At 46.9% G+C, this 22,599-nt stretch overlaps 1 protein-coding gene and 2 long non-coding RNA genes across 3 annotated transcripts; 1 reads left to right on the top strand and 2 right to left on the bottom strand.

The window, feature by feature from the left end:
* Positions 1–315: 315 nt before the first annotated feature.
* LOC135366382 (uncharacterized) lies at positions 316–2,807 on the bottom strand. The gene is made up of 2 exons (XM_064599063.1): positions 2,691–2,807; positions 316–1,071 (listed from the first exon to the last, which is right to left on the bottom strand). Exons 1-2 carry the CDS (start codon positions 2,805–2,807, stop codon positions 316–318), a joined length of 873 nt encoding a protein of 290 aa, XP_064455133.1.
* Positions 2,808–14,943: 12,136 nt separating this feature from the next.
* LOC135365887 (uncharacterized) lies at positions 14,944–17,512 on the bottom strand. The gene is made up of 4 exons (XR_010413986.1): positions 16,953–17,512; positions 16,723–16,818; positions 16,481–16,585; positions 14,944–15,496 (listed from the first exon to the last, which is right to left on the bottom strand). It is a non-coding gene; the product is annotated as an uncharacterized LOC135365887 (long non-coding RNA).
* Positions 17,513–19,648: 2,136 nt separating this feature from the next.
* Positions 19,649–21,312, top strand: LOC135365889 (uncharacterized). Its single transcript, XR_010413987.1, has 3 exons — positions 19,649–19,737; positions 19,875–19,979; positions 20,961–21,312. It is a non-coding gene; the product is annotated as an uncharacterized LOC135365889 (long non-coding RNA).
* Positions 21,313–22,599: the final 1,287 nt, after the last annotated feature.

Raw genomic sequence — 22,599 nt, forward strand, 5'->3', positions numbered from 1 at the left:
CTGCAGCTTCATGTCACAAAATTCAAGCCATGTTAGCACCTGTAAAATGGTCCCATTGTAAGCAGATGTTACACAAAAATGTATGCAGGGTATTATACAAGAACTGGCAGGTATCCCAAGCAAGCATCGGACTCTGAAACACCAAGCCCCAGGGCTCACTGCAACACCATGTTCGACTGCACAACCACCAAATGCACTCAGAAGCAAGCAAGGAAGTGAGTTCAAAATCATGCCCAAGTGTCCACGGGACAAACCACAGACCTCCAGAATCCATCCAAATATGGGAAGAAGAAATCATGTGACAAGCTCGTGCCTCTAGGTGTAACCGGTGCTGCGGTCGGTGACGAAAAAGAGGCGGCTGCTAGTTCCCCCAGCGGTGCCAGCCACTGCTGGGTGGGGCGTGTCGTTTTCCGACCTGGAATAAGGGGGCTGGCAGTGGCGGGCCGAATCACCGAAGGTCTCATGGTACCAGCAGACCGAGGGCGAAGGCGACCGTGGGCGTCTGCGGGATGGGGTACGCCGACGAAAAGCGTTGCATCGGGGACCTCGGGGAGGTTGGATGGTGGCCACGCGTTCCGCCAAAACGGCGACAGTGCTCTGGAGTTGGTGGAGAGAGGCCGTGACCATGGCGATAGTGGGATCGGCAGAAGATGCGGCGGTGGTCGTGCCAAGATTCGCAACAGCGCCCGGTACAGGGTGACCTGTGAGGTCCAAAATGCGATCTGCCATCTTTGCTTGATCGTCGAGGGAGGCATGCTCGGTCGAGGTGAGGATCATTCTGATGTTGTGAGGCAGTCGCTTCAGGAAAAGCTCGCGGAGGAGGGTGTCTTCGGAGGTGGGGTTACCGGCGAGCCCACGCATCCGACGTATGAGCTGAGTGGGGCGGCTGTCGCCAAGCTCTTCTGATGTAAGCTGTCGAATGCGGTTTTCCGAGGACAGAGCCGTGCGTCGTATGAGTTCGTCGCGTAAGGTATCGTACGGGTGCTCAGCGTGAGGCCGAATTATGAGATTGCGGGCCTCCGCAGCGGCCTCGGGTGGAAGGTGGGTGAGGACGTAACCGAACTTCGAGAGCTACGAAGTGATGCAGCGGCCGGCGAAAACAACTTCAACCTGGGCGAACCATAGCTGCGGGTCAGATACCGAAAAACGGTGAGAGGCGCAGCGGTGCGAAGGACGCTTCGACCGGTGGAACGTGTGTCGTCGCCGGTGGAGCGGGGTGGTTGTAGTGTTTGTGGCGCCACCTGTGTGAGTGTTGCAGAGTGATTGGCGGGATGCCGCCTGGTGGGTGATGAATAAAGAGGTTTGTGACAAAATGGCACCGTAGCGTCAGGAAATGCATCAATCATCAGGGGGGGGGGGGGGTTCAATCCAGGTCATCAACGAAACGACACTACAAAAGTCACCGGTGCAGGCCATGAAGTTAGAGCGTCTCGGGTCACCAGTTGTAGAGGCTATGAAAGAGACGAGTGAGCTCTACGATGTATGACGGTTTAGTGACCGGGAATGACGATGCAGTCGAAAACGAAACCTCGCGCCGCGGGGCAGGTGCGCTGGAGGAGTGATGGCGATGACTCGTGTGCTGCGGTGAAGATGCGGTGCTCGCTACAGTAGCATTCCCCCTGTATGCGGACGGCGTTGCCCTTTGGACACTAAGCAAGTCACGACCAGCCATTCAGCGCCGTTTGCAACAGTCTAGAGGCCCACAACTTTGTTTCTGTTTTTGGTCGGTATGGAAAGTTAGGCGGCCGAAAACAGTTTTCTCACAATTAGTGCAACCGTAGCGAAATTGGGACGTCTGCAATAGCTCCCTGAATCTCCCGTTCGCGAAACACCCTCCTTCGCCTTCACGATAGACACGTGATGAGCGCCATCACGCGCGTCACTTAGTGACGCAAGTGGTGAGGACGCTCCTCATTGGACCAGGGATCACATGATCGAGGTGAGCAACATCGCGCAGGCCGGAGCGTCTGCTACCGCTTCGGAGACACCATGCGTTCTCTGGCTACGTGGTGTCCGAAACGGAGGGTTTGAAGGCTGTCCACAACACAACCACGATTTTTTTGGGACCGCAGACACCACGGGAAGAACGAGTGGTGCAGCCCGAAATTAACTGCGTCAAAAGCGTACAGCGAAACCCCCGTGTACAGCGTGAACCCCGTGCTTCCCGACAGTGCAGCCTGTCCAACCGTTTTCACCGCGCACTTGGTTTAGTGGCTAACAGTTTGCGCCACAATACCACCGCCATCGCTTGCTTTCTGCTACTGTGAATTCTGAGATCGCACAGAAGCCACGGATATATTACTCTTGTGATCGTAATCTTATTTTCTCAGGCTGCATATATGCTTCTTTTTGCTGTTTTTTGTTATAAAACGTGATATAAGTCATATAAAGAATAGAAGTCAACAAGAAACAGCTCGCAATGTTCGTAGCAGACGGTTTTTCCTACGAACGAATGAGGGGCTCTCTACCACAAACGTCACAGTAGAGTGGGTGTGGTCTGCAGTTGGAGCGCACCGGTCTGTCACCGCGGTAGCGATTTTCCAAATAAATTGCGCCGTGGTGAAACAACTTTGGACAGAAATATTTTGTGGGAATGCTTTTCACATACTGCTTTACAAGATGACAACAGTTTTTGGCCATGTTAGATAACACTTTAATGCTCCTTTAAACAATGTCCATCTCTACCTTACGCGACTTGGAATGGACCTTTCGCAGAAAAGTGCGTCGAGCATCCTTTCATTCACAAGGCTATGAGTAATTTCCCTCTTTGGGTGGGTCCAAAGAAGCTCGAGCTTGTACGTTCCCATCGCTTCCTTTATGTGGTCCTGGACTCGAAACAGCGCTGGGCTCGCCACATAAAGCACACTGAAACCAAAGCGCAGCGATGGCTGCCTGCAATTCAACATCTTTCTGGCTTAGGCTGGGACTCTGATCAACGCTCCCTTCTAGCCGTTCACGTGGCTTTGGTGAGGGTGACTGGGATTTACAGCCTTCCAGTCTTGCACAGGGTTTCTACAACATCGTCAAATACTCTTCGGACCCTGTTCGCCCGAAGCCTCCCAGTAAACTATATACGTCCCAGTGACATCTGCGAGATATCCCATTTTGGACATAAAGATATCCCAGGGAGCACCCTGCAGATTTCCGCACTTTTTGTAGATGCCAGGAGCATCCCCACGACGTCGCCAAGAGACTTTTGGACAAATATGGTATGCTACTTATAATTGCTTTTCAAATGTAATAAATTTTATTCTAGTTTCCGCGCCATATACTTTTGCTTCATACGTCACAAGTGATATACCTAACAAACATATTGTGAGGGGTGGTTAAAGGTGCTCTCACCCTAAAACAAGAGCAGTCTCTCTTTTTGGCCCCTCCAGGGTGCCGAAATGGCCGCAGCATACACTGATATATAAATTATTGTGCACGTTCGTTGACGTTCAATCAGTGCCCAAAATTTGGTATATACTGGATCGTGCACGGATACCCCTGGGATGTGCAGGCTGCTTCTTTTCAAACATCCAAAGCGCGATATCCTGCAGACGTACTTGGGGCATCTGTTATTTACTAGGTAAAACCGAAACGTGATTGTTGTCCTAGGATGTCCCACAGACATCACATGGATGTCCAGATATTCTGGACGTTCAGAATCTTGCAGGGATCTCCTAGGGATATTAGTGGTTTACTTGGCTTCGTCGCTGCCTTGGAGTTTCAAGAACAGCTGAAACACACCAAGTCCTAGCTGAAGCTGGTGAACTCCCGGTGGAGGTCCTGCTTGAGCGGGAAGCGGCTCGACACTCCCTACGTTTGCGTGCTCAGGTTCCCCGTCACCCACTCGTCAGAAAAATTCGATACCGTCCTGAAAGTGATTTCCATCACGTAGCGCAGAGGACACGCCAGGCTCTCACTGGCTTTACACCTAAGTACGTCACACCGCCGAACGCCCACTGGTCTCTCCCTGTGCCATCCACCTTCGCACGTCTTCCTGACCCCCAGGACCGCAGAGATCAGGTTTCCCCGAAAGTCCTTCGAGCCCATTTTTATGCTTTCTTAGACGCGAAGTTTTCTACCTCTGCCGCCGGATACACCGATGGTGCATCTCGAAATGGCAAGTCCGCGTCGGCATTCGTCATCCCATCTGAAGGCGTAGTTGAAGGACGTCGCCTTTGGCATCATACCTCATCCACAGCTGCGGAACTCTATGCCATACTTTTCTTTCTGCAGCACATCGTTCGCTTTACTCCACGGAACTGTGTGGTCTTCACTGATTCAACATCTGCGCTGCAAGCAATTGAAAATTCTGGTATACGAGGCTCCTCCGCACCGTTGGTTATGGATGTGTTAATGGCTGACAAACTTGTCTACGAAGCAGGGAACAGGCTCGTTCTCCAATGGGTTCCAGCCCATTGCGGTGTCGAAGGCAATGCACAGGCGGACAGTACCGCCGAAGCAGCTCTCTCGTCTCGGATACGTCTCGGATACTTTTCTCGAAGACAGACGCCTATTGCGCTGCTGACAGCAGATCGTCGGTCCCTACTTCGACGCCTCGTGGCTCCTCTGCGTACCCGCCAGCGGACCGCTGACATTCTACGCCATGCTGGGCGGAGTTGATCCAGTGCTCGCTTTCCGCATGCCTGCACATACGAGGGGTGTTCAAGCCAAACCGGGGCTTTTCATTTTTCGCAAAGGTAAAATGAACTTACAGGCGAGAAATTAGTTTTATTTTTCAATAATCCCCATCTGCACTAATGCACTTGTCCCAGCGTTTCACTAGGGCTTGGATGCCAGCAGCGTAGAAATCCTTACCGGCGCGTAGCAGCCATGATCGGACCGCATGCTTGACGTCGCCGTCGCAGCTGAAGTGGCGGCCCCCAAGGAACGCCTTCAGTGGCCCGAAGAGATGGAAATCGCTGGGGGCGAGGTCTGAAATGTAAGGGGGATGTGGCGGCAACTCCCAGCCAAGTTCCTGTAAGGCGCGTGTCGTGAGATGCGCGGTATGCGGGCGTGCATTGTCCTGTAGGAGGAGGACTCCTTTGGTGATGAGGCCTGGCCGCTTTTGCTTCACCGCCTTATGCACATCCCTGAGAACCTGGCAGTAATATGTACTATTGATGGTGTTAACACTAGGCAGAAAATCAACATGAACAACGCCAGCCTTGTCCCAGAATACTGTGGCCATGACCTTACCCGCAGATGGGATGCTTCGGAACTTCTTGGGAGCTAGGAGCCCGGATGCTTCCACTGTTTTGATGCGTGTTTAGGCTCTGGAGTGAAATGGTGCACCCACGTTTCATCGCACGTGATGATCCGATCAAGGAACGGCAGTCCTTCAGTGTCGAAACGGTTCCTTAGCTCTTGGGAGATTTCCAGTCTTCTCTACCGGTCAAACACGGGAGCTGCCTCGGGACCCAACGGGCACTAACTTTCCGGAACTGCAGGTGTTCACGAATGAGAGTGGTCAACGTCCAGAAAGCTCCGTCATAGAACGGGTCTGTCTTTCGAGCCAATTCGAGACATATTATCCGTCGGTCCTTGAGGATCAGGCTCTCCACAAGTTGGATGTTCTCAGGAATTTTGACACTGGGCTCTGAACCGCCTCGACCAGGATCGTCCTGTACTGATGTACGGCTGTCTCGAAACGGTTTGCATCACTCAAACGCTTTGCAGCGGCTAAGTGTATCGTGGCCATACTGAGGCTGACTTCTTCTGTGAATTTCAGGTGACTTTACGCCTCCATTCACGAGAAACTTCATGACAATTCGCAGTTCGATGTACACCTGCTCACCTCGTTGTTGGCCATCTTGTCCAACACGTGTCTTCTGTTTTGCACAAACTTTGAACCATCACGTGGTGAGCGCGGAGGCCTGTCTAGGGGGGTCTTAAGGAAATTTCGTGCTTTGCGGCGCAGTATCATCCAGGAGATAGTTTTTTTCCATAGGGAACGCAGTCGTACTGGGGGGGTCGTCGCCCCCCCCCGCCCCCCTTAAATTTGCCCCTGGGCCTGTCGCGTGTGAAAATGACGAAAAACAACGAGCGCGATTCATTTGTACACCCGGCAGACAGAAAGTCCCGGTTTGACTTGAACACCTGTCGTATCACTCGTCAAGATGCCGCATTAGTGCATCGAATACGCCTCGACGTGGCCTTCACAGCACAGTGGCGCTCCCGCTTGCCTCTCCCCACTTGCCTCTCGCCAAGTTGCCTCTCCCCACTGAAGCCACTGCTGTGCTGTTGAGGATCTAGAGAACATTGTTCTCCGTTGTCCACACTACCAACCTTCCCGAACTGTACTCTCCGCATCCCTCAACGAGCTCATAGAAAGATCGCCAGAGGGAAGCACAACGGAATTCTAAACACGGCAACCCAAACAAGGAGAAACGTACAAACGGTCAAGTCGGCTATGTGCACCCTGAGCATTGCACCACGTGTACTGGTAAACTCCAGGATTTATGTGCGAAAATGCATCTATAAGTCCTAGGCCGCCAACTAATTGCAACAGGTCCTGGTTTACAGGCCTGCTCCCACTCCCATGACCGTCGTCGTCGTCGTCCCATAGCGCAGTTAAAGTCCCCCGTAACTACATGGGTTGGGTTACCCACGAATCGAGGCCCCTAAAAAATTCCGTACGGTCACCGCGGCGGACCGGAGCGTACAAGTTCACAGTTCTGAGAACTGCGCCCGCCAGGTCCAACTCAACCGATATAACGCGACCATCCCAATCAGCGACCTTTGGGCTGTCAGAGGAAGGAGCCAGAGAGAGGCGTCGTTTTCACTGTTTACTGGTTCCAAATCAAAAAGAAGAATGATCCCAATCACGGGGATTCCGTGCACGATAAGTAAGGCGCGCGACCCCCCTCCCCTCGTCGTCCTTAACACTCCCTCTAGCATGATACGTCATGGCTATACTTCAAGACGATGTGAAAGCTGAATGGGTAGTTTGATTAAAGGACGACGGAAGCGAAAATATGCTGCAAAGCTATTTGCCTCATATTGCGATGTGTACCAAAACAATCCGGAATTCGACTTAGATCTGCGTATATTAGTTGAAATGCCGCCACAATCGCGATATAACATTCGGCCGTGGAGCACTCTGAGCCCCTGGTGAGCGTCGCCGCGCCGCCGTAGCAGACCACGGAAGTGACGCACGTTGGCTCTCCTGTTGGAGTTCCTGACTTTCATTTGGCGTTTCGGCGTACGTCTAATTCCCGCTACGGGGAAAGAACGGAGACGAAGAAGCATGTACGAACACATCTCTCATAGGATATATCGCCTTCAGACTTTCACGAGATCTCCGTATCGAACATCTTCAGGCGTTATTCAGAATTCGCCGTGTTTGTGCCGTTTACCGAGCAGCCGCACATGGAGCGCGAGAGATATTTGACGTCACGCGCTCCTCAGATTTTCCCGCAATGCTTGGCGCGCTCCATGGGCGATCGTGTCGGGTGGGCGGCCCAGCGCGCTCGTAATCGTCAAAAATATGCCCATCCGTACAGCGTACTTGCAAAATACTAGTGGCACCATAATTTTACATAATATTTACACCTTGTTCGGTCCCTTTTTTGCAATGGACAAATTTCGCTTCCGTTGTCCTTTAACATGCTCGAAGAGGTCCTAAGTGTACACGAACTAACTAGACCGTCGCGACCAGGGTGTACTCGCTGCACTCGTGCGAGCTTCCAAAACATCCTTGGCCGTTCGTGGTCTGCCAGTAGAACTGCCTCCGGTACCGGTTAAGAAACTTCTCCCTTGTCTGCAGAATCTGTGCATGTGTGCTACCAGGATACGTCGGTGACATTCGCTTCTGTAAGGGCTAGGGTTGTCAATCGGGATATCCCGAATCCCGAAATCCCGGGATTTCTTCCGGAAGATCCCGGTATTTTCGTGAGAGCAAATATGAGTGAAAAATCAAACACCTGCAGGCCATCAGGCATAGACTCACCCCTTAGTAAGGTAATAGCACTTTTTATGACTGGAGGAGGCTGAGGACTGCTGCCTACGCGAGGGTACTGATATTTGCTGACTATCGTTCCTTCTAGTGGAGAAGCTGAACGGACCTTCAGCTTGGCAGCCAGTATTTTCGCAAAATTTCGCTCCGCACTGGGAGACACGACCCTCGACGCTCTGTGCTTTCTCAGGTCGTGTGTCAATCATTGTACAATGTGATAAGCACGCAGCGACGATGTGTTAAACTGTTTAGTGTTTCGTTTCTTCCTACGTCGTCTTTTTTTGTTGCTGTTACACAGTGGAATGTTACACGGTTCGAAGAAATTATTAAGTATTATTTCCTGTGACTTCAAGTGTTGCGGAACTCGCCTTCTTTTCACGCGGAACAGTGATGCACATGAATAGAAAAGGAGTGGCATTGTCGTAGCAGAAAAAATAAAATAAAATAAAATGAAAGAATTTCGTTGCACTATTTTACCAATGGGGTGACACTGAGAATTTTCGAGTGCCTTCCTTCAGGAAAAGGTAGAATTGACAGAGCGCACATGAACTGCGCACAACACGCCGATATAGTCACTTGAGGTAAATGGACTTGGTTAGATAATGCCGGGTTAGATAATTCTGACCCGCGCAGGACTATATACTTGGAAGCTCCATCTGAACTTATCACAATCTCGAAATCCCGTCCCGGGATCCCAGGATTGACAGCAAAAAATCGAAATCCCGGGACTGCAAAAATGGCTCGGGATTGACAACCCTAGTAAGGGCGGTAAAGCCGTAAGTCGCTTCCCAAGAAGCAGGTGAGATGGAGACAAGGTTTGATAATTACTGATGGTGGTCTTCTACGACGTAACGTTCTCCTTAGGGGTTCCTTCACTGAGCGAACCATTCGCTCTCCCGCGTGTATTGTCATCAAGTCTCTCTGTATTGGCATCAGAGCGGAAGACCAGCCACACAGACTGGCTCCCTCTAACGTTTCACACGGACTAAACTAAGGCTACGTAGATGCAAACTCTAGAGCAATATGACCTCCAGATTAATATGTCGCCATGCATGCTGTTCGGCGATAGTTACCATCAAGGACGAAGACGAAGTGCTTGCACTAGTTCCTCTGTTTGTAGTGATAACGTTCAGAATTACTGGTGACGCTACACCAGCGGTGCAAGCGGAAATTCTAGAAGTGGTACTACGCCGCCGCGACTGGAGTTGATCTTGTCTTAGAAAGCGGATATTCTCCCGCGGACGGCATTATGCTCTCGATATACACTCGTGACTTCTAAGGACGGTCTTGGCGCAATTTGGGCGCCGAACACTTCAAAAGGGGGCCGTCTTCTTGATGAGAAGACCTGCACGGGAAGCATATCTCGTTCGGCAATCTTGCGATGGCCGCGCTGGTGCATTTTTACGTCTCGTAGTGTTCAAGACCGCAACCCAGGACCCCTGGCTTGACACGTGCATCCTGGCAGAAAAAGTATGCGCAGACCTTTCCGTTCGGGACAATGCACGAATCGTAGCACTGTTGCCCGAATTATCCGATATTGTCCGTACCGCGCCTCCCCCGCGCAAGTCATTATCCCAGACCATTGTGCGTGACATGCTTCACAAAGGCATCATCTGAGTCGAAGGTAATCGAACAGCCTGCGGTTTTCTTCCGTGGTACTCCTTCGCAGGAATGACAGAACGTGGCGATTTATGTACCCTAACTGCCGTCGACTCATTACATGTATGCATTACTGACCATCAGGAGCTCTGCTGTCTGGCCAAAAATGAAAAATCCGACCGGACCAACAAACCGATTGCAACAGACCTGAAGAATCCTATTGCAAACCACTTTTGAGGACCGTCTTGGCACAATTTGGACACGAACGCTCCTGACGATCATTATAACACTGTAGACCTCTCCCTGTTTGTAAATAAATGACGTCACAGTGTTTGACAGCACCACCAATTTGATAGCGTTAACTACGGTCGAAGCTAGGGGCGAACAAGGAAAGCCACGGTCATGAGCGATTACTATGGTCCCCGAAAGGGACGACCTTCGGTCCTACTTTTCATTCAATAGGAGGCAACGAACAAGTGCCAATTCGTGGAACCCAGCCCCCCCCCCCCCTTCCGATTTATTTTGGTTTCAGTCTGTCTACCAACGTCATGATGACGTTTCTCGGGTAGAGGTCTAATGGGTACAACTCTGGTCGCAAACACTTGGACGACGACAGCTTGTCCCGGATCCCATCACTCACGCCTCGGTGCCGTGGATTACAAGAGAGCTTGGCCATTAGGATGAGCCTATTAGGATGAGAGAGTCTGAACCTGTCAATCAAACTTGGGCGCATTTCATTGTTTGCTGTTTTCCAGGGATGGGCAGTATTTAAATACATTGTAATTAAAATACTATTTAAAATATAAATACATGTATGCGTATTTTAAATTTAAATACAGCCTCGAAAAATATATTTATAATTACCTTTTCAATACCAATTTTCGGGTATTTATTCTTGTACATACTTGATAAACACCCCTAAATACAGTATATACAGACTCGTATCTTAAAGTTACCTTGCCTTTGACCTTTCGGGAAGAAGGATGAGTTTGGGGCGCAGTTACGCCCTGTTTACGCTAGCATACGCATGCAACAAACTATTTTAGATGGCAAGTCTCTCACTGCTCTTGCGAACAATGGTCGCGCCTACCCAATTACCTTGTTGTACAATGCATCTTCGTCAAATTTAATACAATCATTTGTTCATCGGCACCTGTGGAGATGCTGTTCTCCTTTGCGATTCCGATTGTACAGCCCAACAGAAGATGCCTAAAAGATGCAGTCTTCGAGAAACTTGTAGTATTAAAATCGACACGATAATCTAACAAATAAATGCTAATGTTCCTTGCTGGTTTGGTGTTATGATCATCGTTATATTCTGTAATTCCAGATGACATGTGTCCTCACAGTATTTATGTAGTAGTTAGGGTATTTAAATACTGTATTTATATGTATTTTGTATTTAAATGCTCATGTTGAAAAGCATTTATGAAGAGTATTTAAATACACCTTTCAACAACAAAGTATTTTGTACTTATATTTAAATAAAAAATGTATTTATGCCCATCCCTGCCGTTTTCCATGGGGGAGCAAAATGATACGTGTTCGTATTGTCATCGAGCAAGAGAACTACCTATGGAGGTATCTCCACGGCGCGGAACTGCAGGACTGATAGGCGCACATTGTAAACGACTCATAGCAGACACAGTAACATAAGCTCAAGTGTATTTAGTACGGAATAATTGGTCGATTCTACTTGTTACACCTCATATTACCAGTCGAGATGAGTAGTAAGTACTGGACTCTCACAGTGCACATCGCTACAAGGCTTCTGGACGCCATTAATTAGCAATTAGAGCTAATTGGGACCCCCCACCTTAATCAGCATCATCCAATGAGTCATCAAACTAATTGGGGAACGTCTAACTCGTGTCCAGACCACCCGAGCGTTGTGCACTACGAGAGTCCATAAAAAATAAAAAAATAGAGAGAGAGTGGAGAGAAGGAGTTTAGTTGAAGATCAACGACGCCATCTTGAAGAAAGCGCCCGGAAAGGCCGCTGACCGTCGCTGGGCGACGGAGCACAGAACCAGGTTGCAAAGCATCGCAGCTATGACCACCAGTTCCGGACATCCTATGACGTCAGCTGTGACGTCATCACGGCATGTCTGGGCAAGTTAGGACAGCTCTGGACATGCAAGGAGAAAAACACTCGTAATACAGAGGCCCGCAAAGCAAGAGTATGCAAACCATCAATAGCTAACAACAAAAAGAATTAGTTACACAACAAATGAGCCCACCAGAACAGGAGCGCAGAACCATGCGACTGCTCCATCCGAGGGGCAGGCAGAAACTGACTCGTAATGCTTTTTTGTCCTGTATAAAGCCCCGCAGCTGCACCCCCTATCGATTACTTTCTCAACTAATCTCACAACAAAATTATTAAGAATCACGCCAGCGCTACTCCCGTTCCCAAGGCAGAAGAAGATAGAAAATGGCGGGGATGCCCGGACAACAGCAACCAACACCCGACGTGCACTGGCACGAAAATCGCAAACAAAGCGGGAACAAAGTTGGCGAAAGCATTAGTTACACAACAAAGCACCTCACCACAGCAGGAGCGCAGACCGATGCGACTGCTCTCCATGACAGCCAGCCAGAAACTGAGCGAGCGCGGGGAGCGCACGTCTGCTTTCCGCGACAGCCGGAGAGAAACTGACTGGGGCGCCGCTCCGCGGCCGCTACGCATACGCGCTCCTAGCGCCCTCTGGGGCGACCACCTCCGAGAGGCTAAGAGTGAAGAGCATTCCTGCGCCCCCTGCTGGCCATTCTCATTGGTCGTGAGGCTAAGAGAGAAGAGCATTCCTGCGCCCCCTGCTGGCCGTTCTCATTGGTCGTGACGTCATCCTATTGTCTCAGGGCTACCCTGTTTTTTTTTCCACTAATGCTCCTTTGGTCAATCTACAATGAAGCCACAGTATGACGTCATCATGCACCTGCGTGGCTCAAGGACGCGTACGCTCTAGACAGGGGACCTATTATTTATTGAATCAGTATCCCATGATTATTTCCTTTATTCTTCTGTAACGATTGAATAGGAAACTATTGCAGTAGAGCACCATGCGTGAAAGCTGATCGTAGGAATTCCAAAGTCTTACTAAATGAGACTTGCAAAAGAACAAAATATCCTAACACGTAACGCCATCAACGGCAAATAAGAGGACTAGGTACTCCACAAATCAACACAGAGTACGGGTAAACAGGAGCGCAGAACTCAGGGCAGCACTATCGTCAAGACAACAATGTTCCTTGTCAAAAAAGAAAAGAAATACAAAACGTCAACACAGGAAAGCATGCATATCGGGGCATGTCAGAACACGTCAGGACAAATTGTACGACTGCTGGGCAACAGAGGAAAACAAACACTTGAACAGAGTGAAAAACACACTCACCATCATTTTTCCAGTTCACAGCATTCCCTCATTGTAAATCCGCTCGTCACAAAATCCACCTGCATCGTCGAACACCATTCACCAGTGACGAACCACACATCCGCACCCCATCAGAGGCAGACAGAACCCCACCGAAGCTACGTCCTTCCGCTGACGGCCAACGCCAGGAGCAAAATTTGCGTGTCCAGACCCGTCAGTGTCCAAGAGAGAAGTGAATCCTTGCGCCCCCTGCAGGCCGTTCTCATTGGTCGTGACGTCATCCTATTGTTTCTGGGCTACCCTGTTTTTTTCCACTAATGCTCCTCTAGACAAGGTCAACCTGAAACAATGGTCTCGTGGTATGACGTCATCATGCAGGTGCGTGGCTCAAGGACGCGTACGCTCTAGACATGGGACCTGTTATTTATTGAATCACTATCCCTAGATTATTTCCTTTATTCTACTATAATGATTGCATAGGGAACTATTGCAGAAGAGCACCATAGACAAGAGGAGACTGTAGCATTTGATTCCCAAAGTCTTACTGTACAGGGAAAAAAATAATGGTTCAGCAAGACATGTCCATCCCAGCCGAGAGCCATGCAGCTAAGTGAATAATGACGCTTTGTTCCTCCTGAATAAAGTCACACACCTGTCCCCCTCGCGGTTACTCTCTTAACTAAATGAATCGCAAAATTGTTAAGAATAGCTCTACTCCCATTCAAGGCAGCACTATCGTCAAGAATATTTCTTGTACAAAAAGAAAAAAGCTACATGTAGAAGGAAAGCATATCAGAACAAGCCCAGGCATGTCAGTGCATGTACAACAAGGGGGAAAAAGCAAAAAGAAACAAAGAAGGAAACCAGCATCAAACTATTTCTAAGCACACGCACTCCTCTTATTCAAAAACAGTGCACATCATAAATCCGTCCAGGGCAATACACACCATTTTTCTATTGCTACACTTTTTTTCCAGTGACGGTCAATGCATTGCTACAGACTGCGTAACGTCATCACATCCTGTCTGAAGAAGAAGACAGCGGCAAAGACTCCTATTATTCATTGAATCGCAAGATTATTTCCTTTGTCCTACTCTTAATGACATTCATTCTCTCATTAAAATTCAACAAAAAAGCACCCTGCATATTAACGATTTTCACCCCAAAGGCTCATCATGGTCATTAGAATTACAGTAAACTACCACTGCTCTTTTAAAATAATAAGTGAGACCACGCAACATCACCTCCAGGATTATGTAATACATGACCCTTTCTATGCTCATACATTCGTTGTCTGAGGCTACACCTGCGAGCAAAAAGGCGCGGAAGCCGGGGGGGGGGGCAAAGTTCCATTCGCGCATTGCGAGCAAAAAGGCGGGAAAGCCGGGAGCAAAGTTCCATTGGGCGCACGCCAAAGCACAAGACAGAACGCCTATACGGGAACAATGATGGCATTCGTATACTATATTAATGATTATTGCATTGCAGTTTAGAAAAACTACTACAAAACTATAATTTTAGGAGCCCATTAAAATTCTACTTTCTATGGAAACTATAATTGCCCTATTACTTGGATCGCTATTAATGAAGCGCTCCAATTTTTTCTCTCTTCCCATGTCAGCCTTGTCATGCAGGGAAGCAGACTCACATCCAAAATAATTAATTTACACTGAGGGTGCCGTGCTTCAGGAATTCCTATCCTGCGCTCAGATGCAAGCATTTCTTCACGGATACCTTTAACAGCTGACTTCCTCAACATACCGAGCTCCTAACAACATTTAACAAACAATCAGAGAAACCCTCTTCTCAGCTGTACCATGCGACTGTCTTCCTCATAAAATCGGTGATCTGAGGAAGAGAGCAGCGAAAAATTGCGCGCACTTGTGCTTGCCTTCAAAAACTGAAGCATATGCCAATAAACCAAGAAAAAGTCACTCATGTCTGGTATCTGATAGTGCCACATACACAGACGCATTGCCCTTGCATAAAGAAAGCACAGGACAGGGATACACAAATTTCCTTAGGTGAGCAGGGAAAAGGCTTAAGACCTCAGGTCACCACACATCGCCACGCGGCTAGCACAACATGACACCAACAACAACATACTAGCAGCGGGTAAAATTGCAACACTGCTGAACAAGTCCAGACATGCCACGATGACGTCAAAAATCAGGCACAAAAAGAGACACCACTTTATATTTTTCATATCTAAATGAAACGTACCTGACCTGATCCAAATTAACCGTTCTGAGTCTGGAACACACAAAGAGAAAAACGCAACACACGCCACAACATTAACAGATAAGCAAATGAGCTGTGGCGAGCTCCACCTTGGGACAAAGTCAACAAGTAATTCACCAAAAGTCAATGAGCGCCTGAAATGTAACATCTCTGACTGGTAGCAGGACGGTCCATGTTCAATTCCTGGTGCTAGCACTGACTGGCTTTTTCATGAATTATTTGTTGAAGTTTCGATGTGCTTGAGAACCATTCGTCAACCATTGTATCCTCATGAAGTGATGAGGGTTTGTCATCCCGAAGAGACTCCCTTTCTGGCATGTGTCCTTATGGATGCTCATCACTGCAGAAAAAAGAAAAAGAAAAAGCATTTAATGACAAGAAATGGATATTCGTATTTACTGTATAATGATTGTGCACAACAGAAAGAAGACTTTCGCACAGAAGGCTGTGCTTCTTCAGGTCTAACATCAAGTTACAAAATTCCAGAATATATGACATGTTGTAAGGTAGAGAATAAGTAGAGTTATTGAGTTGTCGAGTCGAGTTGAGGGGGGAGTTGTACCCCCTTTTTATTTTATTGTATATGATTGTATAATTATTTTTATGTCTGTACCAACCCTCGCTCTCTACATTACAACATGTTTTATATATTCCGGGATTTTGTAACTTCATGTTAGACATTAACAAGAGTAGCCTTGTGCACGAACGTCTCGTCTCATTAATATTTAGATGCTCTCAACAGTCTTCTTTCTGTTGTGAATCTCTATCGCAGCATACCTGCACATTGCTGTTCTACGTACTGTGACTTTGCAGTAAGAGTATGGACTTTGGGTAAAAAGACTACACAGCACTGCTCAGGTATTTTTGCCTATCGAACAGTATGTATGTATGCAGTATGCACACAGTATTTGTGCACCGGACCCACTAAAAATGTAGTGAATGTGACATTGCCCACGGTAATGCACCAAGTTGAACACAATTATTGTAGAATCCAGGTATTTTAGCTTACATGTCAAGCCAGTACCACATCCAGTGTGAAGTTGTGACAAATAAATAGTTTCCATTTTTCTTAGCTCTCAGAACACAGACAGTAAATTAATAAGAGTAGACAATGTTAACATGAATTCTGGGCTATTCTTCAATTAAAGATTCACAGATAGTAAAGGCACCTTCCTCAATGGACGTTGATGACACTGAAAATTCTAAAACGTTATCAGAGGCGACATCAGCTTCGGTGTGCCAAAGGATTGTATGTCCAACAGTAATCCAGCTAACAGTAACAAAAATGTGCAAAAGACAAATTAACTGAACTAATGTAACGTACCTTCTATATCAGACAGTGAAGCTTGTAACACCCCGTCCACAGGAACCAGTGTCCAGACAGCAAAAGTGCTTGAACTGGGAGATAGCAGCTAATCGGGATGGCGACCTTTGTTTTCCACCCTGAAAGCACAGGTTGTAACTTTGAGGGCAGATTTAAAAGTAGTGTCAAGATGTCTGCATGCGAGCGCACATGAAAAGTTGAACATAGGTGAATACTCAAATTATAACATCACATTGTCATACCTATTGGTGGAGGTAGACTGCAACTAACGTGTCAGCCATTTCTTCATGCACCAGATACAAGCCAGATCATGCTTCATTTCCGCCTTCAGCGTGCACCTGTGGTAATTCGGAAGTTAGAGTATCAATACTATTGTGTTGCTAATCGTGGTTATATCAGAGTAAGCGCAGTCGGACAGCTGCACAATCGATTCATTAAGCTTGCTATTTTTTATATCTGAACCTCGACTTACCTTTTTTGCTCTAGTTTTTTGCCTTGATCCTCCGTGACACGTTCAAAACGTTGTGCGTCGGGCACCTGAGATTTTCATCAGACGATTTCGTGCCGAGATTCCAAAGTGCCTCTGGAGTCGCGCGTAACCTATGATAACATTCGTGGACGAAATCCTTGCAGTGGAAATTAGCAGGCACCACTGTCAGCCAAGAGCTTCGCACTTTTGGCAGCTTATAATAGGTAACACTTGAATGCTCCGATGAATTGTTCTAACAGCGTAGCACCGTCGTATCTTCGACAACTTCGCCGTGGCATATTACGTATCATATCGCTCCAGCCCATAAAAGGCAAGGTCAGAACAAGGAAGTGCACTTTCCAAACGATGCCGTGCCAAAAAAAAATATTCACATGCTTTGTTTCCGGCTTAGCAACAACATAACAGCTGTTCGCTTATGTACGCTGCACAGAGGACGAAACGAAAGAAGCCAAGCGGCCAAGCCAAGAGTCCATGCCAAGCCAAAGACAGATAAACCGAGAGCAGTGACGTCGGTGCGCCCGTTCGCAGGGTTTGCCGACGGTCCGACGGCCGGACGTGGGAACTAAAAAAACTGTTTTCTAAAAAACTACGAACAGTTGGAGCAAGATATTTCGCACACATATTCAGTGTTCGGTAATGAACACACAGCGCGAGTATCGCTCAGTTCTGCGGCACTTCAAAATCGGCATATCTGACCTTTAAGCGAGCACGGAAAGTCACTTCTACTCGAACAGCTTAATACCATAAAGTCTGAGTTTTTGCAAAGAAAATAATGCTTGAACAGCGCTACGAAGGTGACAGACACATACTAACAAACAAACAAACACTTCTTCGAGTCTGTATTATCTTTTAAAAAATAACGAAAGCACACATAAAAAAAATCAAATCGGCTAGGTAGCCTACCAGACGTTGTGCCTTAAAGTTGGCTGCACGCAATGCACAGAAGCATGCTGTGAAGCCAACTTGCGGTTTTGCTGGATGCACATGAAGTCCGATTCCAATTGGAAATCGCGCTAAGGACGTGCCAAACGTGGAATTTTCGCAAAATTAATCCCAATACCTGGAATTCTGTTGATTTTAGCGGGAATATTGGCGCTTGTGCTCCATTATTCGAAATTTTCGAATATTCGAATTTCTCGATTATCAAATTTTCGAATACGAATAGGGTTCGAATATCAACAATATTCGAACAATATTCGAAATTTCGAATATTCGCACACCTCTAGTGAATACTGACACTCAACGATATATAACAAACAACAAACAAATTCCATTCTCATGAACTCTCCTCTGCCGAGCGGCTTTCTCCTGCTCTACCTGGATGCTGACTTTTTCCCCCCCTCACCTACATTCTGAGTAAAAGCAGTGACAGAAGAAAAGAACCGCGAAAAATTACACGCATTTGTGTCACAGGACAGGGATACACAAATTTCCTTAAGTGAGCAGGGAAAAGGCTTAAGTCGTACCGCTCAGGAATAATCGGAGAATCACCGCTTATCGCTACGCGGCTAGCGCTTGAACAGCGCTACGAACGGGACAGATACATACTAACAAAGAAACAAACAACAGCAGGACCGGCGTCGGGCACTCATAAAATACCCTGCCCAAAACAAAGACTTCGCCAGGTTCGCGAGGCAATTCCATTAAAAACGCTCGTCCTATCCTACAGATAGCAATGCAAACGCGACTGCCCTTTTTTTTAAACCACTATTTCACGCAATAGTACATAAATGTATCACTCGTGCCACACGAAAAGGCAAACACTTACTTGTAAAGTGGGGACCCAGCGCGTGCGCGTGCGCACACACACAGGCACACACACACACACACACTAACATTTTCACACTCACAAACACAAAGTCTATTTTCACAACCACATAAATCCATATTATTCCTCAGGTCAATAATTATCCTGCCATCGCCAAAAGACGGCACAGACATGTATGCTTACGCAAGACAATCGGTCCTCGTTCCGGATGTAATAGGATATCGCCACTCGGCCGGCGCGAGCCAAGAAAGAAAGAAAGGAATGCATGTTCGCTACGAAGAAAACGGTGCCGTGCTTCTACGCAGCGATCATTATACAGACGCGTAAATGTGAACATCATTCGCTACACACTGTAGCTCTCATCATTTTTAAACCAAACCGTGTTCATAGGTCTTCACTAAAAGATTTATCGCGAGGGTACTACGATGTCAGCTCTGTTGCTGTTTAAGTGATAAAACAGTGCGCCCGAACCGCGAAGCGCGCGCGCGGGCCCGGTCTCGCGGTTTGGACTCGCGACGCGAGCGCAACGCGGACCCGTTCTCGCGGTTTGGACGCGCGCGATTCCCCGAGTGAGCGCATCTTTTAGCAATCTTTTATTCCAGCGCCAGCAGAATGTATTCAGAAAAGGCTTCGGGTGTGTAAGGTCAGCCCAAGGCGTGTTGATAGGAGCGCGCTGCTCTGTTGGGTACCCAAGCTTGCAGCCAGCGATGCTGGAATGCTTATTTTATTTTATTTTATTTGGAGTCATTATCGGCTCACCTATTTAGTGAAGACCTTTCAGAAGAAGAATTCATTAAGCAAGCTTAATGAATCGATTGTGCAGCTGTCCGACTGCGCTTACTCTGATATAACCACGATTAGCAACACAATAGTATTGATACTCTAACTTCCGAATTACCACAGGTGCACGCTGAAGGCGGAAATGAAGCATGATCTGGCTTGTATCTGGTGCATGAAGAAATGGCTGACACGTTAGTTGCAGTCTACCTCCACCAATAGGTATGACAATGTGATGTTATAATTTGAGTATTCACCTATGTTCAACTTTTCATGTGCGCTCGCATGCAGACATCTTGACACTACTTTTAAATCTGCCCTCAAAGTTACAACCTGTGCTTTCAGGGTGGAAAACAAAGGTCGCCATCCCGATTAGCTGCTATCTCCCAGTTCAAGCACTTTTGCTGTCTGGACACTGGTTCCTGTGGACGGGGTGTTACAAGCTTCACTGTCTGATATAGAAGGTACGTTACATTAGTTCAGTTAATTTGTCTTTTGCACATTTTTGTTACTGTTAGCTGGATTACTGTTGGACATACAATCCTTTGGCACACCGAAGCTGATGTCGCCTCTGATAACGTTTTAGAATTTTCAGTGTCATCAACGTCCATTGAGGAAGGTGCCTTTACTATCTGTGAATCTTTAATTGAAGAATAGCCCAGAATTCATGTTAACATTGTCTACTCTTATTAATTCACTGTCTGTGTTCTGAGAGCTAAGAAAAATGGAAACTATTTATTTGTCACAACTTCACACTGGATGTGGTACTGGCTTGACATGTAAGCTAAAATACCTGGATTCTACAATAATTGTGTTCAACTTGGTGCATTACCGTGGGCAATGTCACATTCACTACATTTTTAGTGGGTCCGGTGCACAAATACTGTGTGCATACTGCATACATACATACTGTTCGATAGGCAAAAATACCTGAGCAGTGCTGTGTAGTCTTTTTACCCAAAGACCATACTCTTACTGCAAAGTCACAGTACGTAGAACAGCAATGTGCAGGTATGCTGCGATAGAGATTCACAACAGAAAGAAGACTGTTGAGAGCATCTAAATTTTAATGAGACGAGACGTTCGTGCACAAGGCTACTCTTGTTAATGTCTAACATGAAGTTACAAAATCCCGGAATATATAAAACATGTTGTAATGTAGAGAGCGAGGGTTGGTACAGACATAAAAATAATTATACAATCATATATAATAAAATAAAAAGGGGGTACAACTCCCCCCTCAACTCGACTCGACAACTCAATAACTCTACTTATTCTCTACCTTACAACATGTCATATATTCTGGAATTTTGTAACTTGATGTTAGACCTGAAGAAGCACAGCCTTCTGTGCGAAAGTCTTCTTTCTGTTGTGCACAATCATTATACAGTAAATACGAATATCCATTTCTTGTCATTAAATGCTTTTTCTTTTTTTTTATGCAGTGATGAGCATCCATAAGGACACATGCCAGAAAGGGAGTCTCTTCGGGATGACAAACCCTCATCACCTCATGAGGATACAATGGTTGACGAATGGTTCTCAAGCACATCGAAACTTCAACAAATAATTCATGAAAAAGCCAGTCAGTGCTAGCACCAGGAATTGAACATGGACCGTCCTGCTACCAGTCAGAGATGTTACATTTCAGGCGCTCATTGACTTTTGGTGAATTACTTGTTGACTTTGTCCCAAGGTGGAGCTCGCCACAGCTCATTTGCTTATCTGTTAATGTTGTGGCGTGTGTTGCGTTTTTCTCTTTGTGTGTTCCCGACTCAGAACGGTTAATTTGGATCAGGTCAGGTACGTTTCATTTAGACATGAAAAACATAAAGTGGTGTCTCTTTTTGTGCCTGATTTTTGACGTCATCGTGGCATGTCTGGACTTGTTCAGCAGTGTTGCAATTTTACCCGCTGCTAGTATGTTGTTGTTGGTGTCATGTTGTGCTAGCCGCGTGGCGATGTGTGGTGACCTGAGGTCTTAAGCCTTTTCCCTGCTCACCTAAGGAAATTTGTGTATCCCTGTCCTGTGCTTTCTTTACGCAAGGGCAATGCGTCTGTGTATGTGGCACTATCAGATACCAGACATGAGTGACTTTTTCTTGGTTTATTGGCATATGCTTCAGTTTTTGAAGGCAAGCACAAGTGCGCGCAATTTTTCGCTGCTCTCTTCCTCAGATCACCGATTTTACGAGGAAGACAGTCGCATGGTACAGCTGAGAAGAGGGTTTCTCTGATTGTTTGTTAAATGTTGTTAGGAGCTCGGTATGTTGAGGAAGTCAGCTGTTAAAGGTATCCGTGAAGAAATGCTTGCATCTGAGCGCAGGATAGGAATTCCTGAAGCACGGCACCCTCAGTGTAAATTAATTATTTTGGATGTGAGTCTGCTTCCCTGCATGACAAGGCTGACATGGGAAGAGAGAAAAAATTGGAGCGCTTCATTAATAGCGATCCAAGTAATAGGGCAATTATAGTTTCCATAGAAAGTAGAATTTTAATGGGCTCCTAAAATTATACTTTTGTAGTAGTTTTTCTAAACTGCAATGCAATAATCATTAATATAGTATACGAATGCCATCATTGTTCCCGTATAGGCGTTCTGTCTTGTGCTTTGGCGTGCGCCCAATGGAACTTTGCTCCCGGCTTTCCCGCCTTTTTGCTCGCAATGCGCGAATGGAACTTTGCCCCCCCGGCTTCCGCGCCTTTTTGCTCGCAGGTGTAGCCTCAGACAACGAATGTATGAGCATAGAAAGGGTCATGTATTACATAATCCTGGAGGTGATGTTGCGTGGTCTCACTTATTATTTTAAAAGAGCAGTGGTAGTTTACTGTAATTCTAATGACCATGATGAGCCTTTGGGGTGAAAATCGTTAATATGCAGGGTGCTTTTTTGTTGAATTTTAATGAGAGAATGAATGTCATTAAGAGTAGGACAAAGGAAATAATCTTGCGATTCAATGAATAATAGGAGTCTTTGCCGCTGTCTTCTTCTTCAGACAGGATGTGATGACGTTACGCAGTCTGTAGCAATGCATTGACCGTCACTGGAAAAAAAGTGTAGCAATAGAAAAATGGTGTGTATT

Source organism: Ornithodoros turicata, chromosome 8 (assembly GCF_037126465.1).
Source record: "Ornithodoros turicata isolate Travis chromosome 8, ASM3712646v1, whole genome shotgun sequence".
In the NCBI taxonomy this organism is placed as follows: domain Eukaryota; kingdom Metazoa; phylum Arthropoda; class Arachnida; order Ixodida; family Argasidae; genus Ornithodoros; species Ornithodoros turicata.